Source organism: Mytilus galloprovincialis, chromosome 5 (assembly GCF_965363235.1).
Source record: "Mytilus galloprovincialis chromosome 5, xbMytGall1.hap1.1, whole genome shotgun sequence".
NCBI lineage: Eukaryota > Metazoa > Mollusca > Bivalvia > Mytilida > Mytilidae > Mytilus > Mytilus galloprovincialis.
Genome location: NC_134842.1, coordinates 74,800,767 through 74,817,370, shown reverse-complemented (window position 1 = coordinate 74,817,370; position 16,604 = coordinate 74,800,767). Strand labels below are relative to the sequence as shown.

At 32.5% G+C, this 16,604-nt stretch overlaps 1 protein-coding gene across 1 annotated transcript in view; it reads left to right on the top strand.

The window, feature by feature from the left end:
* Window positions 1–16,091, top strand: part of LOC143076403 (uncharacterized) — a 41,749-nt gene extending 25,658 nt beyond the window's left edge. The window contains exons 2-5 of the mRNA XM_076252153.1: window positions 4,573–4,884; window positions 7,950–7,985; window positions 11,119–11,163; window positions 13,215–16,091. Of these exons, the coding sequence (XP_076108268.1) occupies window positions 4,573–4,884; window positions 7,950–7,985; window positions 11,119–11,163; window positions 13,215–15,343 (2,522 nt within the window). The 3' untranslated portion in view covers window positions 15,344–16,091. The remainder of the gene's footprint in view (window positions 1–4,572; window positions 4,885–7,949; window positions 7,986–11,118; window positions 11,164–13,214) is intronic.
* Window positions 16,092–16,604: the final 513 nt, after the last annotated feature.

Genomic DNA, 16,604 nt, shown 5'->3' with positions numbered 1-16,604 from the left:
TTGCGTGATCACGCAATACAAATAATAAAAAACCCAATGCAATTGCCCATTGCAGGGTTCAATAACCCAATTTATTCAAAGGAAAACCCAATTATATATACCAAAACCATGAGTGCTCAACCCTTTGATGGCTACCGTTTGCGTTATTTACCCTTATCAGTTTACAGTCGTTGCGTAAATCTATTTTTATAATATTTATAATTGGAAATGTCCATTCGTTCTAAAAATAGATCCCTGCATCAAGCAGCTAAAATGGGTCCCTGTTGGAGTTTTCCCTTGCTCAATAGGTACACGTGTTTTTGAAAACATTTCGATCTTCTCGACGTTTATCCAATTAGCGTGTGTTATTTAGTCATATTTTTTTCGCATTCCTCGGGATTTATCATAACATACATTGAATTAAAACAATAGTGAATGTCCGGTAAAAATATTGAATAGAAGCATGTTTTCTGATTCTTTTGAAAAGCTGAGGGAAAGTTATGATGATAACAAGACTCAGCCAGTGTTTTAGGAAGCGTTCATCGAACGCACGGGCGTGTGTGCGTACCTTAACGAGAACATTGCTAATTCACGGGGTTTCATCAAAAACGAAATCAGTTGGAAAAAGTGAAATGGCCAAATCAATTATGACACGATATACATGTAGCATCAGAAACTAGAATTTCTAATAAAAGACAACTAAACCCAGATTTATGTAAATTGAATAAAACAAAAACATTCAAGTATAATCATGATAATCAGAGTTTTTATACTATTTTTTTTTCATTTTACGGTTAATAAATGAATACACACACAGGCTCTGGTCTCACAATTTATTATATAAAGGTGTAAGACAAGTGCCTGTGAATACACATATCCATTTTGTGAGAAAATACAAAAATGGCCTAAGGTTTGAAACGGGACACAAATTAATCCTACAATTGCTCCTCAGTGAAAAAAACAAATAAAACAGCCAGCAAATAACCCTAACCTTTACCCTAAACCAAATGAAACAGCTAAACCAAGAAAGAAACATATTTAAGATGGAAAAAAATCTGGAGTTGATATTGCCTAAATATTAATATTGTGTTGATGAAAAAACCCAATACATTAAGGAGCTTGGTGGTGAACAACCCAATTTGGTATCAACTTGATGGGTGAATTGGAATTAACAATGCAATTAAAAAACTTTATCACCCAATTATATAAGAAAATTGTGGGTAAAAACCCCAATTTGTGAATTCTTATCTGGAGCTCTGTATAATGGTGGACGATCGACTATTTTTAAAAGAATTATGCATATGTTAATTCTTGCCAGCTTTGTAGCTTAACTGAGTGAGCTCTTCTTATCACTTGGCGTTTCTCGTCCGTCGTCGTCCGCCATTAACTTTTATAAGAAAATTTTCCCCTGCAACTACTGAGCCAAATTGGGTTGAGCCAAATTTAACCAAATTTGGCCATATTCATCATTATTGGGGTATCTAGTGTAACAATATGTCCGATGACCCCGCCTGCCAACCAACATGGCCAACATGCCCAAAAATAGAATATAAGGGGTAAAATGCAAGTTTTGTCTCTTATTTTAAAAACCATTATAAAGAGAGAAAATCTGACAAGAACAAAAATGTTTAGAGTGTTGAGCTCTACCAATTGTCCGTACATGTCAAAACTGTCAAATGACTTATAGGAGTTATTGCCCTTAAATGACATATTTAACCATTTTTTTTTCATTTTTGCCTACTATTTTGAAAACTATGATAGATACAGAGAATCTTTAAAATGATCAGCAAGACAGGTTCTACTAATAGATCAACATGGTCAGAAAATGGTCGAAATCTTCAATTGACTCTTTATTTAAGACACCATCCAGTTTGCAGTAAAAATTTCTGATAGGTCATTTTTCCCATGAAAGCTGATCCACCCAATATAAAAAGAAACACTACATCGGATAGGTCTTAACTTATAGATCTGATAGGTCATGTAGGTAGTTTTTCATGATGTTTTTTTTCTGATACGTATATAAAAAAATATTCCCATCGATCCCCACCTGTCAGAAATTAAGTGGAATGGCCCAATTATAATAGACAGATAGAAATTTAGCTAGGCAAAAATGATAGTAAAACATCATCTACAATGAAGATAATATGGAGGCAATGGTCAGAAGACTCCTTATTGGAGTTATTGACCTTTAAGACAGTGTTCACCTTTTTTTTTGCTTTTGCCATATAATATGATAGAAAATTATAATAGATAAAGATACACTTCAAATCACAAAAATGATCAGCAAGTCAAGATCTACTTACAAGTCAAATTTTGCCGATATAATTTAGTAGACTGTCACTCTTTATCTATAGGAGTGATTGCCCTTAAATGATGATTTTTGTTATCCTGGTTTGTGTTTGAGCAAAAACTAAAGAAGATAGAGAGAAACTAAATAGGCTAAATTATCAGCAATACAAGATCAACAAAACAGATTTTTGTCAGGAATTCTCTTCCTGTCTTCAATGTTTTAGAGTACTGTCCTTTGTTGAATATGCACATACACCAAGGTGAGCGACACAGCATAAAGAGCCACTAGCTATAGTTATATAAATTGTACTATAGGTTATAGCAGCAATATCTTGGACAAGTTCTTTAATGGTAGCTGATCTAATTTTTTTTTTAAGTTATGCCCCTTGTAAATATTACATTTATAGAAAAATGGCCTTGCTAGTGCTCTCATACGTACAATTCTTGCCAGATTTTTTTATAAAACTTATACTATAGGTTAATATCAGCATTATTTTGGACAAGTACTATAATGGTTGAAGATCACCTTTTTTAAAAGAGTTATGCCCCTTGAAAATATAAAATATGTGCCAAGCGGGGCACATTCGAACTCGCTGTTCTTTAATTTTATCTTATTATCTAATATCTGTCTACTATTTGGAAAATTATCATGACTGTAATATAGCTAGGTAGAAATTGCAAACAGCAAAAATAATTTAAAAAAAAAGTTATTGCCCTTCAAATTTAATTTTTGTCTTATTTGGAATTTTTTGCCTTTTATCTTGAAAACTATTATAGATGAGTAGAAAAGGCCTATACAAAAGAATTATATGTCTGAAAACATTGGTTGACTCCTTATTAGAATTATTGCCCTTAAATGAAGATTGTTGACATATTTACCAGGTTTTGTCCATAATCTTGAAAAAAAAACCAGCAGAGTAGATACTGTGAACAGCAAAAATGATCAGATATTCAAGGTAAAAAAAAAATCATACATGACCATAGCTATTAGAAAATTGCTTATATATATATAGAAGTTTTTGCCTTTTAACATGTTTAACCACAATTTTTTTTAGAATTTCAGTATTTGCCTCTTATCTTGAAAACTATAAGCATAATAAGAGATAAATAGAAACTTGTATCCTAAAAAATGATCGTTATATATACATGATATATGAGAATGCCAATATGACAGAAACCATTGGCTGACCCCTTATAAAAGACAATTTTTTACTAACTTTTAAGTTCTTGACATTTATTTCAATTTTGGAATCGATTGTATATAAACTAAAAAGAAAAAAGAAATATCAGCAGTACAAGGTCAACAAGAACATGAAGAAAGTGATTTAGTCATTCATTAAATTGTAGTCTACAATGTTGGAGAAAGGTTCATGTTTCTCATAGCTCCAGTTGAGTGACACAGACTCTTTAGAGCCTCCAGTTTGCCATGGCATTGTCAAACTCTCAGACTTATGAGGATTGAATCATGTGAATATCCCCTTGCTATATTTCGCCTTTTAATCTTAAAAATACCACCGGTATTCATTGTCTAACGTATCTAATTTTATATATATATATACATAATGTTATTATACCCCTGCTTTAAAAAAGGGGGGATATACTGTTTTATTATATCCCCGCTTTAAAAAGGGGGGTTACTGTTTTACCTCTGTCAGTCTGTCCTTCCGTCAGTCCGTCAGTCCGTCAGTCAGTCCATCCGTCCCATGAATATTTTTCGTCACATTTTTCTCAGGAACTACAATACAAGGATTTCTGAAATTTGGTTTCGGGGTTTGTCTAAGTCAGCTATACTGTGTGATGCGTTTACAGATTGATCACTTGACAACTTCCTGTTTACCGAACACTTGTATGATTTTACACATAATAGCCAAGTTGAAAATTTTCGTCACATTTTTCTCAGGAACTACAATACAAGGATTTCTGAAATTTGGTTTCAGGATTTATATAAGTCAGCTATACCGTGTGATGCGTTTTCAGAATCATCACTTGACAACTTCCTGTTTACCGAACACTTGCATATTTTTACACTATTAATATTATCCACTTGCGGCGGGGGTATCATCAGTGAGCAGTAGCTCGCAGTTTCACTTGTTCTATTTATGACGTATTATGCCCTCTTGGTACACTCTCGGTTGGTTATTCTGTGTTTTGGAATAATACCAATATTTTAACAACAAAAAAATACTCCTACAATTGATATTTAATGTTGTAACTTTAACAAAATAGCCATTCACAGTTGGACAAAAAGTTATGTGTGTGGAAGAGGAAGAGAATATTTTCAGTCATGTCTTTCTTATATTTCAGTGTTAAATATACACAAAGTTAAACTACAAAAGAATTACATGATGTTTGTCCATGGTGTTGACTCCAAAACAGACATAGCTGACCACCTGTATCAGTCTGATGTTTTAAGTACTGAAGAAAAAGAGGAAATTTGTAATTCTTCACTCACTCAACAGGAAAGTAATAGACTTTTATACAACAAATTGATTCGCAAAGGTGGAGATGCATACACACACCTTCTTGAAGCTGTAAGACACGGAAAATACCAGGATGTTGCTTCAGAAATGGAGAAGACAGAATTGTCAGATCAAGAAATACAATTGTGTCAAATTGGTAATTATAGAAGATCCTGATTTACTTAGATGATTCCAATATATATCATAAATTTTACATTATAATTACACTTGAATATTTTCTTATACATCAGAGCATATTGAGTATCTTTTCAGAGCATTTTACGATAATATTGAGAGGCGAAATTTAAGGGGGAAGCGACCAGTCCCTAACTTTGTGGTTGATTATTTAGGGAATCACTGAATCATGACTGGAGTTGGCTCCCCTCTCAGGCAGCCAGTGCCGCTCCCATTATATTAATCTTGACACATAATATGCTAAAAAAAAGTATACAATTCAAGGAAAAAAAGACTCGTTTTCATCAGTATATGTTTAACTGTAAAAGGAATGATCTAATGTTGGAAATAAACATATTGCTAAATCAGAAAAGAGAGAGGAAATATTAAAAAAATGTTTTTTAATTATTGTCAAGCCTGTGACTTCTGTTGCAGAAAGCTCGAGATAGAGATAGTGATCTGGCGGTGGTGGTGTTAGCTAACTTCTTAAACGCTTAATATTTCAGAAAGTAGAAGACCTGGATCCTTCCTACTTTGTATATAGATGCCTTATATGTTACGAAGTTTCCGTCTGTCATATGTCTGTTGTCCTTGACCTCATTTTCATGGTTCAGTGACTACATTGTACTTAAAAAAAAAATTTGATTTTTTAGTATTCTTAATTTCTCTCTTAATATGAGTAATAGGATAACTATATTTGGTATGTGCGTTCCTTGCAAGGTCCTCATGCCGGTCAACAGTTTTCACTTGACCTCGACTTCATTTCATGGATCAGTGAACAAGGTTAAGTTTTCGTGGTCAAGTCCATTTCTCAGATACTATAAGCAATAGGTCTACTATATTTGGTGTATGGAATGATCGTAAGGTGTACATGTCCAACTGGCAGGTGTCATCTGACATTGACCTCATTTTCATGGTTCAGTGGTTATAGTTAGGTTTTTGTGTTTTGGTCTGTTTTTCTTAAACTGTATGCAATAGGTCTACTATATTTGGTGTATGGAATGATTGTAAGGTGTTCATGTCCAACTGGCAGGTGTCATATGACCTTGACCTCATTTTCATGGTTCAGTGGTTAAAGATAAGTTTTTGTGTTTTGGTCTGTTTTTCTAATACTGTATACAATAGATCAACTATATCATGTATATTTGGTGTATGAAAATATTTTACGATGTACATGTCAGTTTGGCATGTTTTATTTGACCTCGATCTCATTTAAAGTTTCATTGCTGAATGTTAAGTTTTTATTTTTTAGTCTGTTTTTCTTGTACTTTAAGCAATAGGTCAACTATATATGGTGTATGGAATGATTGTAAGGTGTATATATGTCTGTCTGGAAATTATCATCAGACCATAACCTCATTGTCATGGTTCATTGGTCAATCTTAAGTTTTCCTGGTTAAGTTTGTTTCTTAGATACTGTATGCAATAGGTCAACTCTTTAAAGCATTTAATGATTGTAAGGTGTACATATCTGTCTGGCAGGGTACATCTGACCTTGACCTCATTTTCATGGTTCATTGATCAATGTTTTCCTGGATAAGTTTGTTTCTTAGATACCATGTGCGATAGGTCAACTATATTTAAGCATATTTGGTGTATGGAATGATTGCAAGGTAAACATGTATTTCCAGTTTGGTTTATCTGAACTTGACCTCATTTTTTGGATCTTATTAAGTTTATCATGTTGAGCTTTATATTTAGGACTATCAACATAAAATCAATGGTTAACATGGTTAAGAAGGCGAGACTTTTCAGCATGTGCACTCTTGTATTTAAAATTTTCTGGAAAGTCTGTTTAAAATCAAGGACAAATAATTGTATTGAATTTGAAAGGACAAGTTATGTTTTTGTTATGATATACTGTCCGTCTGTCCTTCCATCCATTCCATCCGTCAGTCTGTCCGTCCATTCGTCCCATGAATATTTTTCGTCGCATCTTTCTCAGGAACTACATTACAAGGATTTCTGAAATTTGGTTTAGGGTTTATATGATTCAGCTATACCGTGTGATGCGTTTTCAGATACATCACTCAACAACTTCCTGTTTACCTTATACTTCGGGGCATGGCCGCGTGGGTATCATTAGTGAGCAGGTCTTTTTTTCCAAGAAAAGATAGTCTGTGACCCCCTTATTCTATTTGATATTTTGAAGGTATTTTGAAAAGCATGCAATCACCTCATTGAATTTTTAAAAAATCTTGATTGATGTTTCCTCAATAAAAAGAATTAAGTTGCCCCAATATTCCACTGATAAAATAACTGTGATTTCGTATATTTCAATGTATTTTAACGAAAAAATATGGTCCCTAACAATTTTTCTCTTTTAAAAAGAAGTTGATCGAGTCTTATCTTTTCAAAATATTAGTATTACTTTCTTTCTCTTCCTATTACTTTTTGTAAATCGAGAGTGAAAATTTTGATTTTGAGCTAAATAAATTTTGAACTTTCTTTAGAAAATGATCATAATTGGCTTTAGTTTATGTTTCATCCATTTAATGCATTAAAAACGCCATATTCATTCCAAATCTCTTGTCAAACATTGTTTATTTTCGTATTTTTCATTGCTTTTGGCGGCCATTTAATATTTTAGTGTAAACTACTGATCGGAACCGGACCAGATATGACTAAAATCCGCATTTTACGGAACCACACATATATTTTATTTGGCTCAAGAGGAAAAATAATAATTCTGGAAGTATAAATGAATATAGAATACATAAACTGAAAATAATGTTATCATGGTTATAGTTAAATTGTATTCTCAGTCATGAATTCAACAATTAATATAGACACAAAGAATAGGCTGGAATAGAATATTTTATTCACCAAATAAGGGCCTATTGCATACAAGCAATATAATACATTTTGTAATAAACAATAACGTATATAATATAAAGGAAATATTTTTGATAAAAAAATGACTTGCGATATAAATGTTATTTTTTCTTTACCTTTATGACAAAACGATGTTGTACAATGTTGGGTTTCAGTTATAAGTTATAGAAATATTTAGACTATTGAACATCTAGGCAGTTTGTCTTGTTTCAGGAATGAAGAAACTCAAAGACAGACATGAGAAAAAAGGTAACAATATAATAAAGTTCACTGTACTTCATTCATTGTACTTCAAGCAAGACTGAAAGATGTATATTTTTTCAAATTTGTTTATTGTCTTATCTATATATATAGCAGTTTTACCCTTAGTGTGATTATCTACAGCTATTTTTAGTCCCCTACTGACGAAGTCGAAGGGGACTTAAGGTTTGCACTCTATCAGTCTGTCTGTCTGTATTTCTCTGTCTGTCTGTTGGTATGTTTGTCTGTCTGTCTGCCCATCCGTCTGTCCGTCCCTCTTTCAGTCAAATCAGTTTTCCACACTTTTTTCATAGTGCTTGAAGATATTGATTTGATAATTGATATATAGTTTTGTTCAGGTCTGATGATTTTGTGCAGAGAAATAATGGTCCTTGGAAAAAATTCACTTAAATAATCAGTTTTTTGTCTGATCTTGACAGAGTCAAAAAGCGAGACATAGGTATGCTGTTTTCGCTGACGGCGAGTCAGCGGCTTCAACAATGTATTAGTTTGTGATTAGGTCTAGTTTATGGTGAACAACTAGTGTAAGGTCAATAATATTTGGTATACAGTTGTATTATCATTGGCACATTTTATTGCCATGGACATTAATAGGCCCTGCCCCCTTATTTATGGTCTATTGACTTTGAAACTTTTGCTTAGTTTACATGTATTAGTTTGTGATTAGGTCAGTGTATGGGGAACCACTAGTGGAAGGTCAATGCTATTTGGTATACAGTTGTATAAGCATTGGCATAGATCATAATAATTCATTGCAATGGAGATTATTTGGCCTTGCCCCCTCAGTCATGGTCTATTGACTTTGAAACTTTTACTTATAAAATATAAGATGTGGTGTGATTGCCTATGACACGGAAATTATCAATAATAGGTCATCACAAGGCCTTCAACAATGAGCAAAGCCCATACCGCATAATCAGCTATAAAGGGCCTTGAAATGACAAATGTAAAACAATTCAAACGAGATTATTAACGGCCTAATTTATGTATAAAAAATTGAATGAAATAACAAATATATGTAACACTGCATTAAACAACAACCACTGAATAGTTTACATGTATTGGTTTGTGATTAGGTCAGTTCAAAGGGAACCATTAGTGGTAGGCCAATGTTAATTGGTATACAGTTGAATCAGCATTCGCACATCTCATTTCTAATGAGAATATTTGGCCCCGCTCCCTCATGCATGGTCTATTGACTTTTAAACTTTTGCTAAGTTTACATGTATTAGTTTGTAATTAGATTAGTTTAAGATGAACCGCTACTGTAAAGTCAATGATATTTAGTATGCAAATTTATTGGCACTTGCAAGTCTTGTTTCCATGGAGACTTTAAAGCCCCACCCTCTCATCATGGTTCCATGACTTTGAAACTTTTACATAGATATAGGAAGATGTGGTGTGAGTGCCAATGAGACAACAATTTATAAAAGTAAACCATTATAGGTCATTGTAGGGCCTTCAACATGGAGCCTTGGCTCACATAAAACAACAAGCTTTAAAGGGCCCCAAAATGTAAAACCATACAAACGGGAAAACCAATGGTTTATATAAAAAAAGAGTATGGTTTGCAAGTTTATGTTTTGTGTTTAGTTTTTTTTTAAAGGGAAGGACGTATAAGTCAATGGTATAAATTTGGTATGCAGTTGTATTAGCATTGGAACATCTTAAATCTATGGAGATTGTTTAGCCATGTACCTTCAGTCATGGTTTCGTTGACTTTGAATATTTGCACAACGTAAATTATAACGTACTGCTATGTTAATTTTAACATTTGCATTATCAAAATTACAAATAGGCAAGACATATCTCTGTGTTAACAGTTTATTTTCTTTTGGTCATGCCTGAAGATATTGACTTGACATTTGTTATATAGTGTACACCATGACAACTTATAGATGAAGTTAGCATTTTGTTTCAGTACAATGAATTTTAACCGGTAGGGAACTATGTATTGCCATAACATTCTTGACATATATGCAGTTATCTTAGACATTACTTTGGACTGTCAACAAATTATTCAGTAATGATTGATTTAGCAGGCGAGACATTTCAGTGCACTCTTTTTAGTATTCGGCCATGTATTTTTGGTGTAAGGAAAAACTTATTCATAATTTTTAATAGGAAAAAAAGAATATGTAGTAAGATTGCCAATGAGAAAACTATCCACCAGAGACAAAATGACGTAAAAGTTAGCAAATATAGGTCACCATACAGCCTTCAACAATGAGCAAAATCCATACCTCAAAGTAAGCTATTAAAGGCACTGAAATAACAAATGTGAAACAATTCTAACAAGACAGCTACCAGCCTGATTTATGTATGAAATATGATACACAGCAAAAAATGACAATCAGTGAATTACAGGCTCCTGTCTTGGGGCATGAACATACATAATGTGGTGAGGTTAAACATGTGTACCGGTGTCAAACCCTCTCCTAACTTGGGACAGTGATGTAACAGTACAACAAAAGAACAAACTATAAAAATCAGTTAAAAGGGCTTATATCTTATATTTCTATTAACTCACCAGATCGATACAAAACACAAAAGATAATAAGTTCAAATCTGAGAGTACCATGTTCATAATTTGTTGTTTTTATTTATTTAGATATGCTGATGGTTCCGAATGATGTCATTCCTAAACATATACTAGGTAAGTTTATTGATGTAGGACATTGGAACTTCACTTAATCCTATAATAAGGCATCTTCAGTACATATAATTGGAAAATACATATGTTTTGATTGATAAGGGCAAGTATTGAGGATACAATCGGTTTATTCTTTTCATGTTGTCAGGCACTCATATTTAAAGTCATATGAAAAGTCATTTTTGGAAAAAAAATGAAAAAAAAATAGACGTCACATTTCGAAGTTTATATTGAATAACGATAATTAACTGAATTACAGGCTCCTGACTTGGGGCATGAACATACATAATGTGGCAAGGTTAAACATGTGTACTGGTGTCAAACCCTCCCCTAACTTGGGACAGTGATTTAACAGTACAACAAAAGCTTACCAGATAGATACAAAGCAAAAAAGACAACAAGTTCAAAAGATAATAATGTTCAATCTGAGAGTACCATGTTCATAATTTGTTGTTTATATATTTTTAGATATTCTGATGGATCATGATGAAGTTATTCCTAAACATATACTTGGTAAGTTTATTGAAGTAGAACATTGAAACTTTACTTAATTCTACAACACAGCATCTTCAGTACATATAACTGGAAAATACATGCATGCGCTTTATACTTTTCACTTTGTCTGTTCGTCTATATATATATAATTATTCCAAAAGTATTGCCCAAGATAGATAAAATTTGTTCAATTGTTGTACATTATATGTAGACAGTTCTATATTATAAATACAAAATTTTGAGAAACATCTTTCAAGCTACCATTTCATTGATAAACAAGTATACTGTGCTATTCTAAATTGGTTCTGAGTGTCAAAATTATCTGTTGGCTGCCATTTTCAGTGTTTTAATTTGCTTCTTAAGTATGACTTGAAATTCTGCATTAATTTCTGGTGTTACGGTCAATTCATTTGTTGGCCTCAATTTTCAAGAATGCTACCAAAATATGTAAACATTCAAAGTTCTTGGAATTAAAAAAAGGGCCTCGGTGGATAAGTGGTCTAAGTAGTTCAAGTATACTGTATTACTAGCCTGTCAACACTGAGGTTGTAAGTTTTAACCTTAAACGTGGCAGATGTGCTGGACTCAAATCTAACATGTCTAAATTGACTAGGATTGTCAGTTTTCCTGTTGAAGGTCAATTTTTTCTCTCTGAGCACTCCAGTTTCCTCCAATAATAAAACCTGACCACCACGAAATATCCAAAAGTGCTGAAAGAGGAGTTAAGCTACTGATCAATTATCAAATAATTTAAAAAAAATATAAAAAAGAAGATGTATGATTGCCAATGAGACAACTCTCCACAAGAGACCAAATGACACACAAATGCAAAGCCCATACTGCATAGTCAGCTATAAAAGGCCCCGAAATGACAATGTAAAACAATTCAAACGAGAAAACTAACGGCATAGTTTATGTACAAAAAAATTAACGAAAAACAAATATGTAACACAGCAACAAACAACAACCACTGAATAACATGCTCCTGACTCGGGACAGGCACATACAAACAGAATGTGGCAGGGTTAAACATGTTAGCGGGATCCCAACCCTACCCCTAACCTGGGACAGTGTTGTAATAGTACAACATAAGAATGAACTTTAAAAAACTTTTGAAAAAGGCTTAACTCATCAGATGGATCAAAATACAAATACAAGTGGACGAGGCTGGGTACTTGTACATCCAAACATCAAAAAGAGTTTTTTAAAAGACATCAAGTATCGATCTGAGAGTACTGACAGCTAGTTCAAAGCCACTAACCACTAACAAAAAAAGACAATTATAATATTAAATAAAGATAGAATATGATGTCATTAATTGATATTTGGGGCCAACAAAACTTTTGCTTTCCTTCCAAATTTCAAACTATCTGTTGGCCGCCATTTCACAATGGAATGATTTTTAGATTAATACAACAGAAATGTTGTTAGCACTCAATTTTAAGGGTTGCTTGTAACATGAAATTAAACGTAAAAGAAAATGATTCGCTTTTTTTGGTATCAGTATTCATCTTTTGTATCTATGACACAAAAAAATGTACAAGCGGTGAAAGTTTTCTAGTTTGTATTTATCAACTTCTTTTATACTATTTGTATTTTCACTAAAAGATAGAATTCAAATTATTTGCATGTCACAGTTCATTTTCAGGTCATTTAAGAGATCTGAAACTCTGACTCTGAAAATAAGTGCTTTGGAATAATAAACTAGACAGTAGACTCTTAATAATTTTATTACCAAAACTATAAACAAACATAGTACATGTAGCGTGAACACATAGAAGATACTACAAAGCATGAAAAATGACACAACAATGATCAATAATAACATATTTGTTACAATAGAGTTTTTTACTTAAGGGTAATACCACCACTGATATTCCCCTATTAGTCTTTGTTTAGCTGGCATTTAACAGTATGATTTATGCAAAGAAATTTTACCATTTAACTTTAAATTAATTTCAAACCACATTTCCTTGCATAGAAGAAACATACTTTATTGTTATTACACCTTGAAATTTGAACTTTAAATATATATAGTTTATTTATTGAATTTCATATATATTTTACAGAGCAGTTCGAAAACCGCTTGGAACAGTGGAAAAAGGATGATCAACAGTTTGTTAGTACTGAAGCAGAGAAACATGTAATGCAAAAAGTTTTAGCACAAAGTTCAGTAACTCTGGTTGGAAATTCTGGCACTGGAAAAAGTTTTCTTTCTAAGCACATTGCCCTAATAATGCAGAAACATGGCTATACTGTAATTCCATGTAGTAAACCTGAAGATATTGGAAAATGGTTTAAACATGGGCGGAAAACATTGTTTGTCTTTGATGATGTCTGTGGCAGATATACTCTTAATCAACAAATTTACACTGACTGGAAACAAAGACTTGATCATATAATATCTCTTCTGGAAGACAAATGTTGTAAAATTATATCTACATGTAGATTGGAGGTTTACAAAGATGAACTATTTAGTCATCTTTCTATTTTCAAAATGTGTAACGTCGATTTAAGTTCACAAGAATTCAGACTTAGTGCTGCTGAAAAATATGCTTTAGCTGAAGTGTACTTTAAGGAAAATACTGATGAAGTAAAGAAATTGTCAGAAAAATATGACTTTTTCCCACTTTTATGTAGCTTATATCATAGACAGAACCTCCAAAAGAATGTAAGCATTACCTCTTTTTTTAGCAATCCTTTTGAAGTTTTCGAAGATCAAGTTGTACAAATGTACAGAGAAAGTGATGCTGGTAAGATGCAGTATTGTAGCTTAGTCCTTTGTGTGATGTTTAACAACTCATTAACAGAAGAAAACTTTTCACCAAAAGATAAGAAGATAGGAGCAATCATAGAAGATTTAACAGAAGAATGTGAACTGAATAAAGGAACATCCATCAAACGTTTAAAGAAATCTCTTGAAACACTTGAAGGAACATATGTGTTCAAGGACGATAGTACATGTACATACAAAATAATCCATGATAAGTTGTTTGATTTCCTTGCCAAATACTTCGGGGAGAAGATGATACAGATTTTCATTGATCATGCTAATACTGGTTTTATTAGAGAAAGATTTCTTTGGCAAATAACAGATAACATGGGCACAGAAATAGAGTTTGTAATAAGAATACCTGATACCTATATAGCTAGATATATAGAAAGATTGGTGAAAGACTGGGAGAATGGTAATGTAAACAATGTATTTGTCAACAGAAACATGAAATCTACTTTATTTACTGAAAACTTGGTAACACATTTAAACCAACTTGATCTACCAAAGCAACAAGAACTTGTTTCTACTAAAGATATTTACAGTAAAGATATAGCACTAAGTGGAAGTTGTTATATCGGCAGTATTGAACTTGTCAAATGGTTGATCAGTAGGAATAGTGATGTTAATTATTGTAGAGAGGATGGAGGGTTTCCTTTATTATGGGCAAGTCAGGAAGGACATGTTGATGTTGTTAAAGAACTGTTACAACATTCAGCTGATGTCAATAAATGTGACAATGATGATACATCACCTCTGTTAATAGCAAGTCAGGAAGGACATGTTGATGTTGTTAAAGAACTGTTACAACATTCAGCTGATGTCAATAAATGTAACAAGAATGATGCATCACCTCTGAATATAGCAAGTCAGAAAGGACATGCTAATGTTGTTAAAGAACTGTTACAGCATTCAGCTGATGTCAATAAGTGTGACAATAATGATGTATCACCTCTGTATATAGCAAGTCAGAATGGTCAGGTTAATGTTGTTAAAGAACTGTTACAACATTCAGCTGATGTCAATAAATGTAACAAGAATGATGCATCACCTCTGAATATAGCAAGTCAGGAAGGACATATTGATGTTGTTAAAGAACTGTTACAACATTCAGCTGATGTCAATAAGTGTACCAATAATGATGTATCACCTCTGTATACAGCAAGTCATAATGGACATGTTAATGTTGTTAAAGAACTGTTAAAGCATTCAGCTGATGTCAATAAGTGTACCAATAATGATGTATCACCTCTGTCTATAGCAAGTCATAATGGACATGTTAATGTTGTTAAAGAACTGTTACAGCATTCAGCTGATGTCAATAAGTGTGATATTAAAGGTAAAAATCCTCTGAATGTAGCACAGGAGCAAGGACATATAGAAATAGAATCATTGTTAAAAGAAAAAGGAGCAAATCAACATTGATGTCAAACTTGTTTTTCTGAACAATTGGTAAGATTTTACTGAAAATACTGTTAAATCAGATAATTAAGGTAACTAACTCTTGGCTTGTTTTTCAATTAACATGATTAAAAAAATACGGCAAATTATTGGGAAGTGAAAGCATTTAAAGATATACCAGCAGTATGCAAGATAGGTGTACACCCTCTAAAAACCGAGATTGATGGGTATGCCAAAAAACAATTATATAGATAAATCACAAAGGTTATATTGAAAAAATATGAAGACAAAAAACATTGTATATATGTATATGTGAATGTCCTCATTATAATCTGTTGAAAAAATAGTTCTATAATATCATTTGTAAAATTGTCAAAATATCAAAATCAAATGCCAATTTCAATTTGTCTATTTATTCAAGAAAACCTAGAGGTATTAAAAATTATTGGAATGTACATGATGTTTATCTATTTATATTAATGAATGTCTTGAAATCAGAAAACTCTTAATTTTGTATATTTATATGTAACCCATTAAGAATATGTGCCTGTTAATATTATATATTCATGATATAATCTGTTTTATTACTGCATGTTTGCACACATGCTTATGGCTCTGGATTGGCTGTGACTTAAGATCTTAACATTTAGTTGATTATATTCATATTTGTATATGATTGTCAACAACATGTTTGTCAATTATGAAAAATTATCGTATTAAACTACTCTAAATTTCATCAGCTATTTAATTGGAATAAAGATATCTTATCTTATCTTAATATCTTGTACATAAAAAAGCAGATGGTTTACAATGTCTTTTTTACTTCTGAGTTTATATCTCCATGATTATAAGTACTAGGATCAATAGTGCTGAAAGTGGCGTTAAACACCAATCAAATCAAATCATATCTCCATGATTATAAGTACTAGGATCAATAGTGCTGAAAGTGGAGTTAAACACCAATCAAATCAAATCATATCTCCATGATTATAAGTACTAGGATCAATAGTGCTGAAAGTGGCGTTAAACACCAATCAAATCAAATCATATCTCCATGATTATAAGTACTAGGATCAAAAGTGCTGAAAGTGGCGTTAAACACCAATCAAATCAAATCATATCTCCATGATTATAAGTACTAGGATCAATAGTGCTGAAAGTGGCGTTAAACACCAATCAAATCAAATCATATCTCCATGATTATAAGTACTAGGATCAATAGTGCTGAAAGTGGCGTTAAACACCAATCAAATCAAATCATATCTCCATGACTATAAGTACTAGG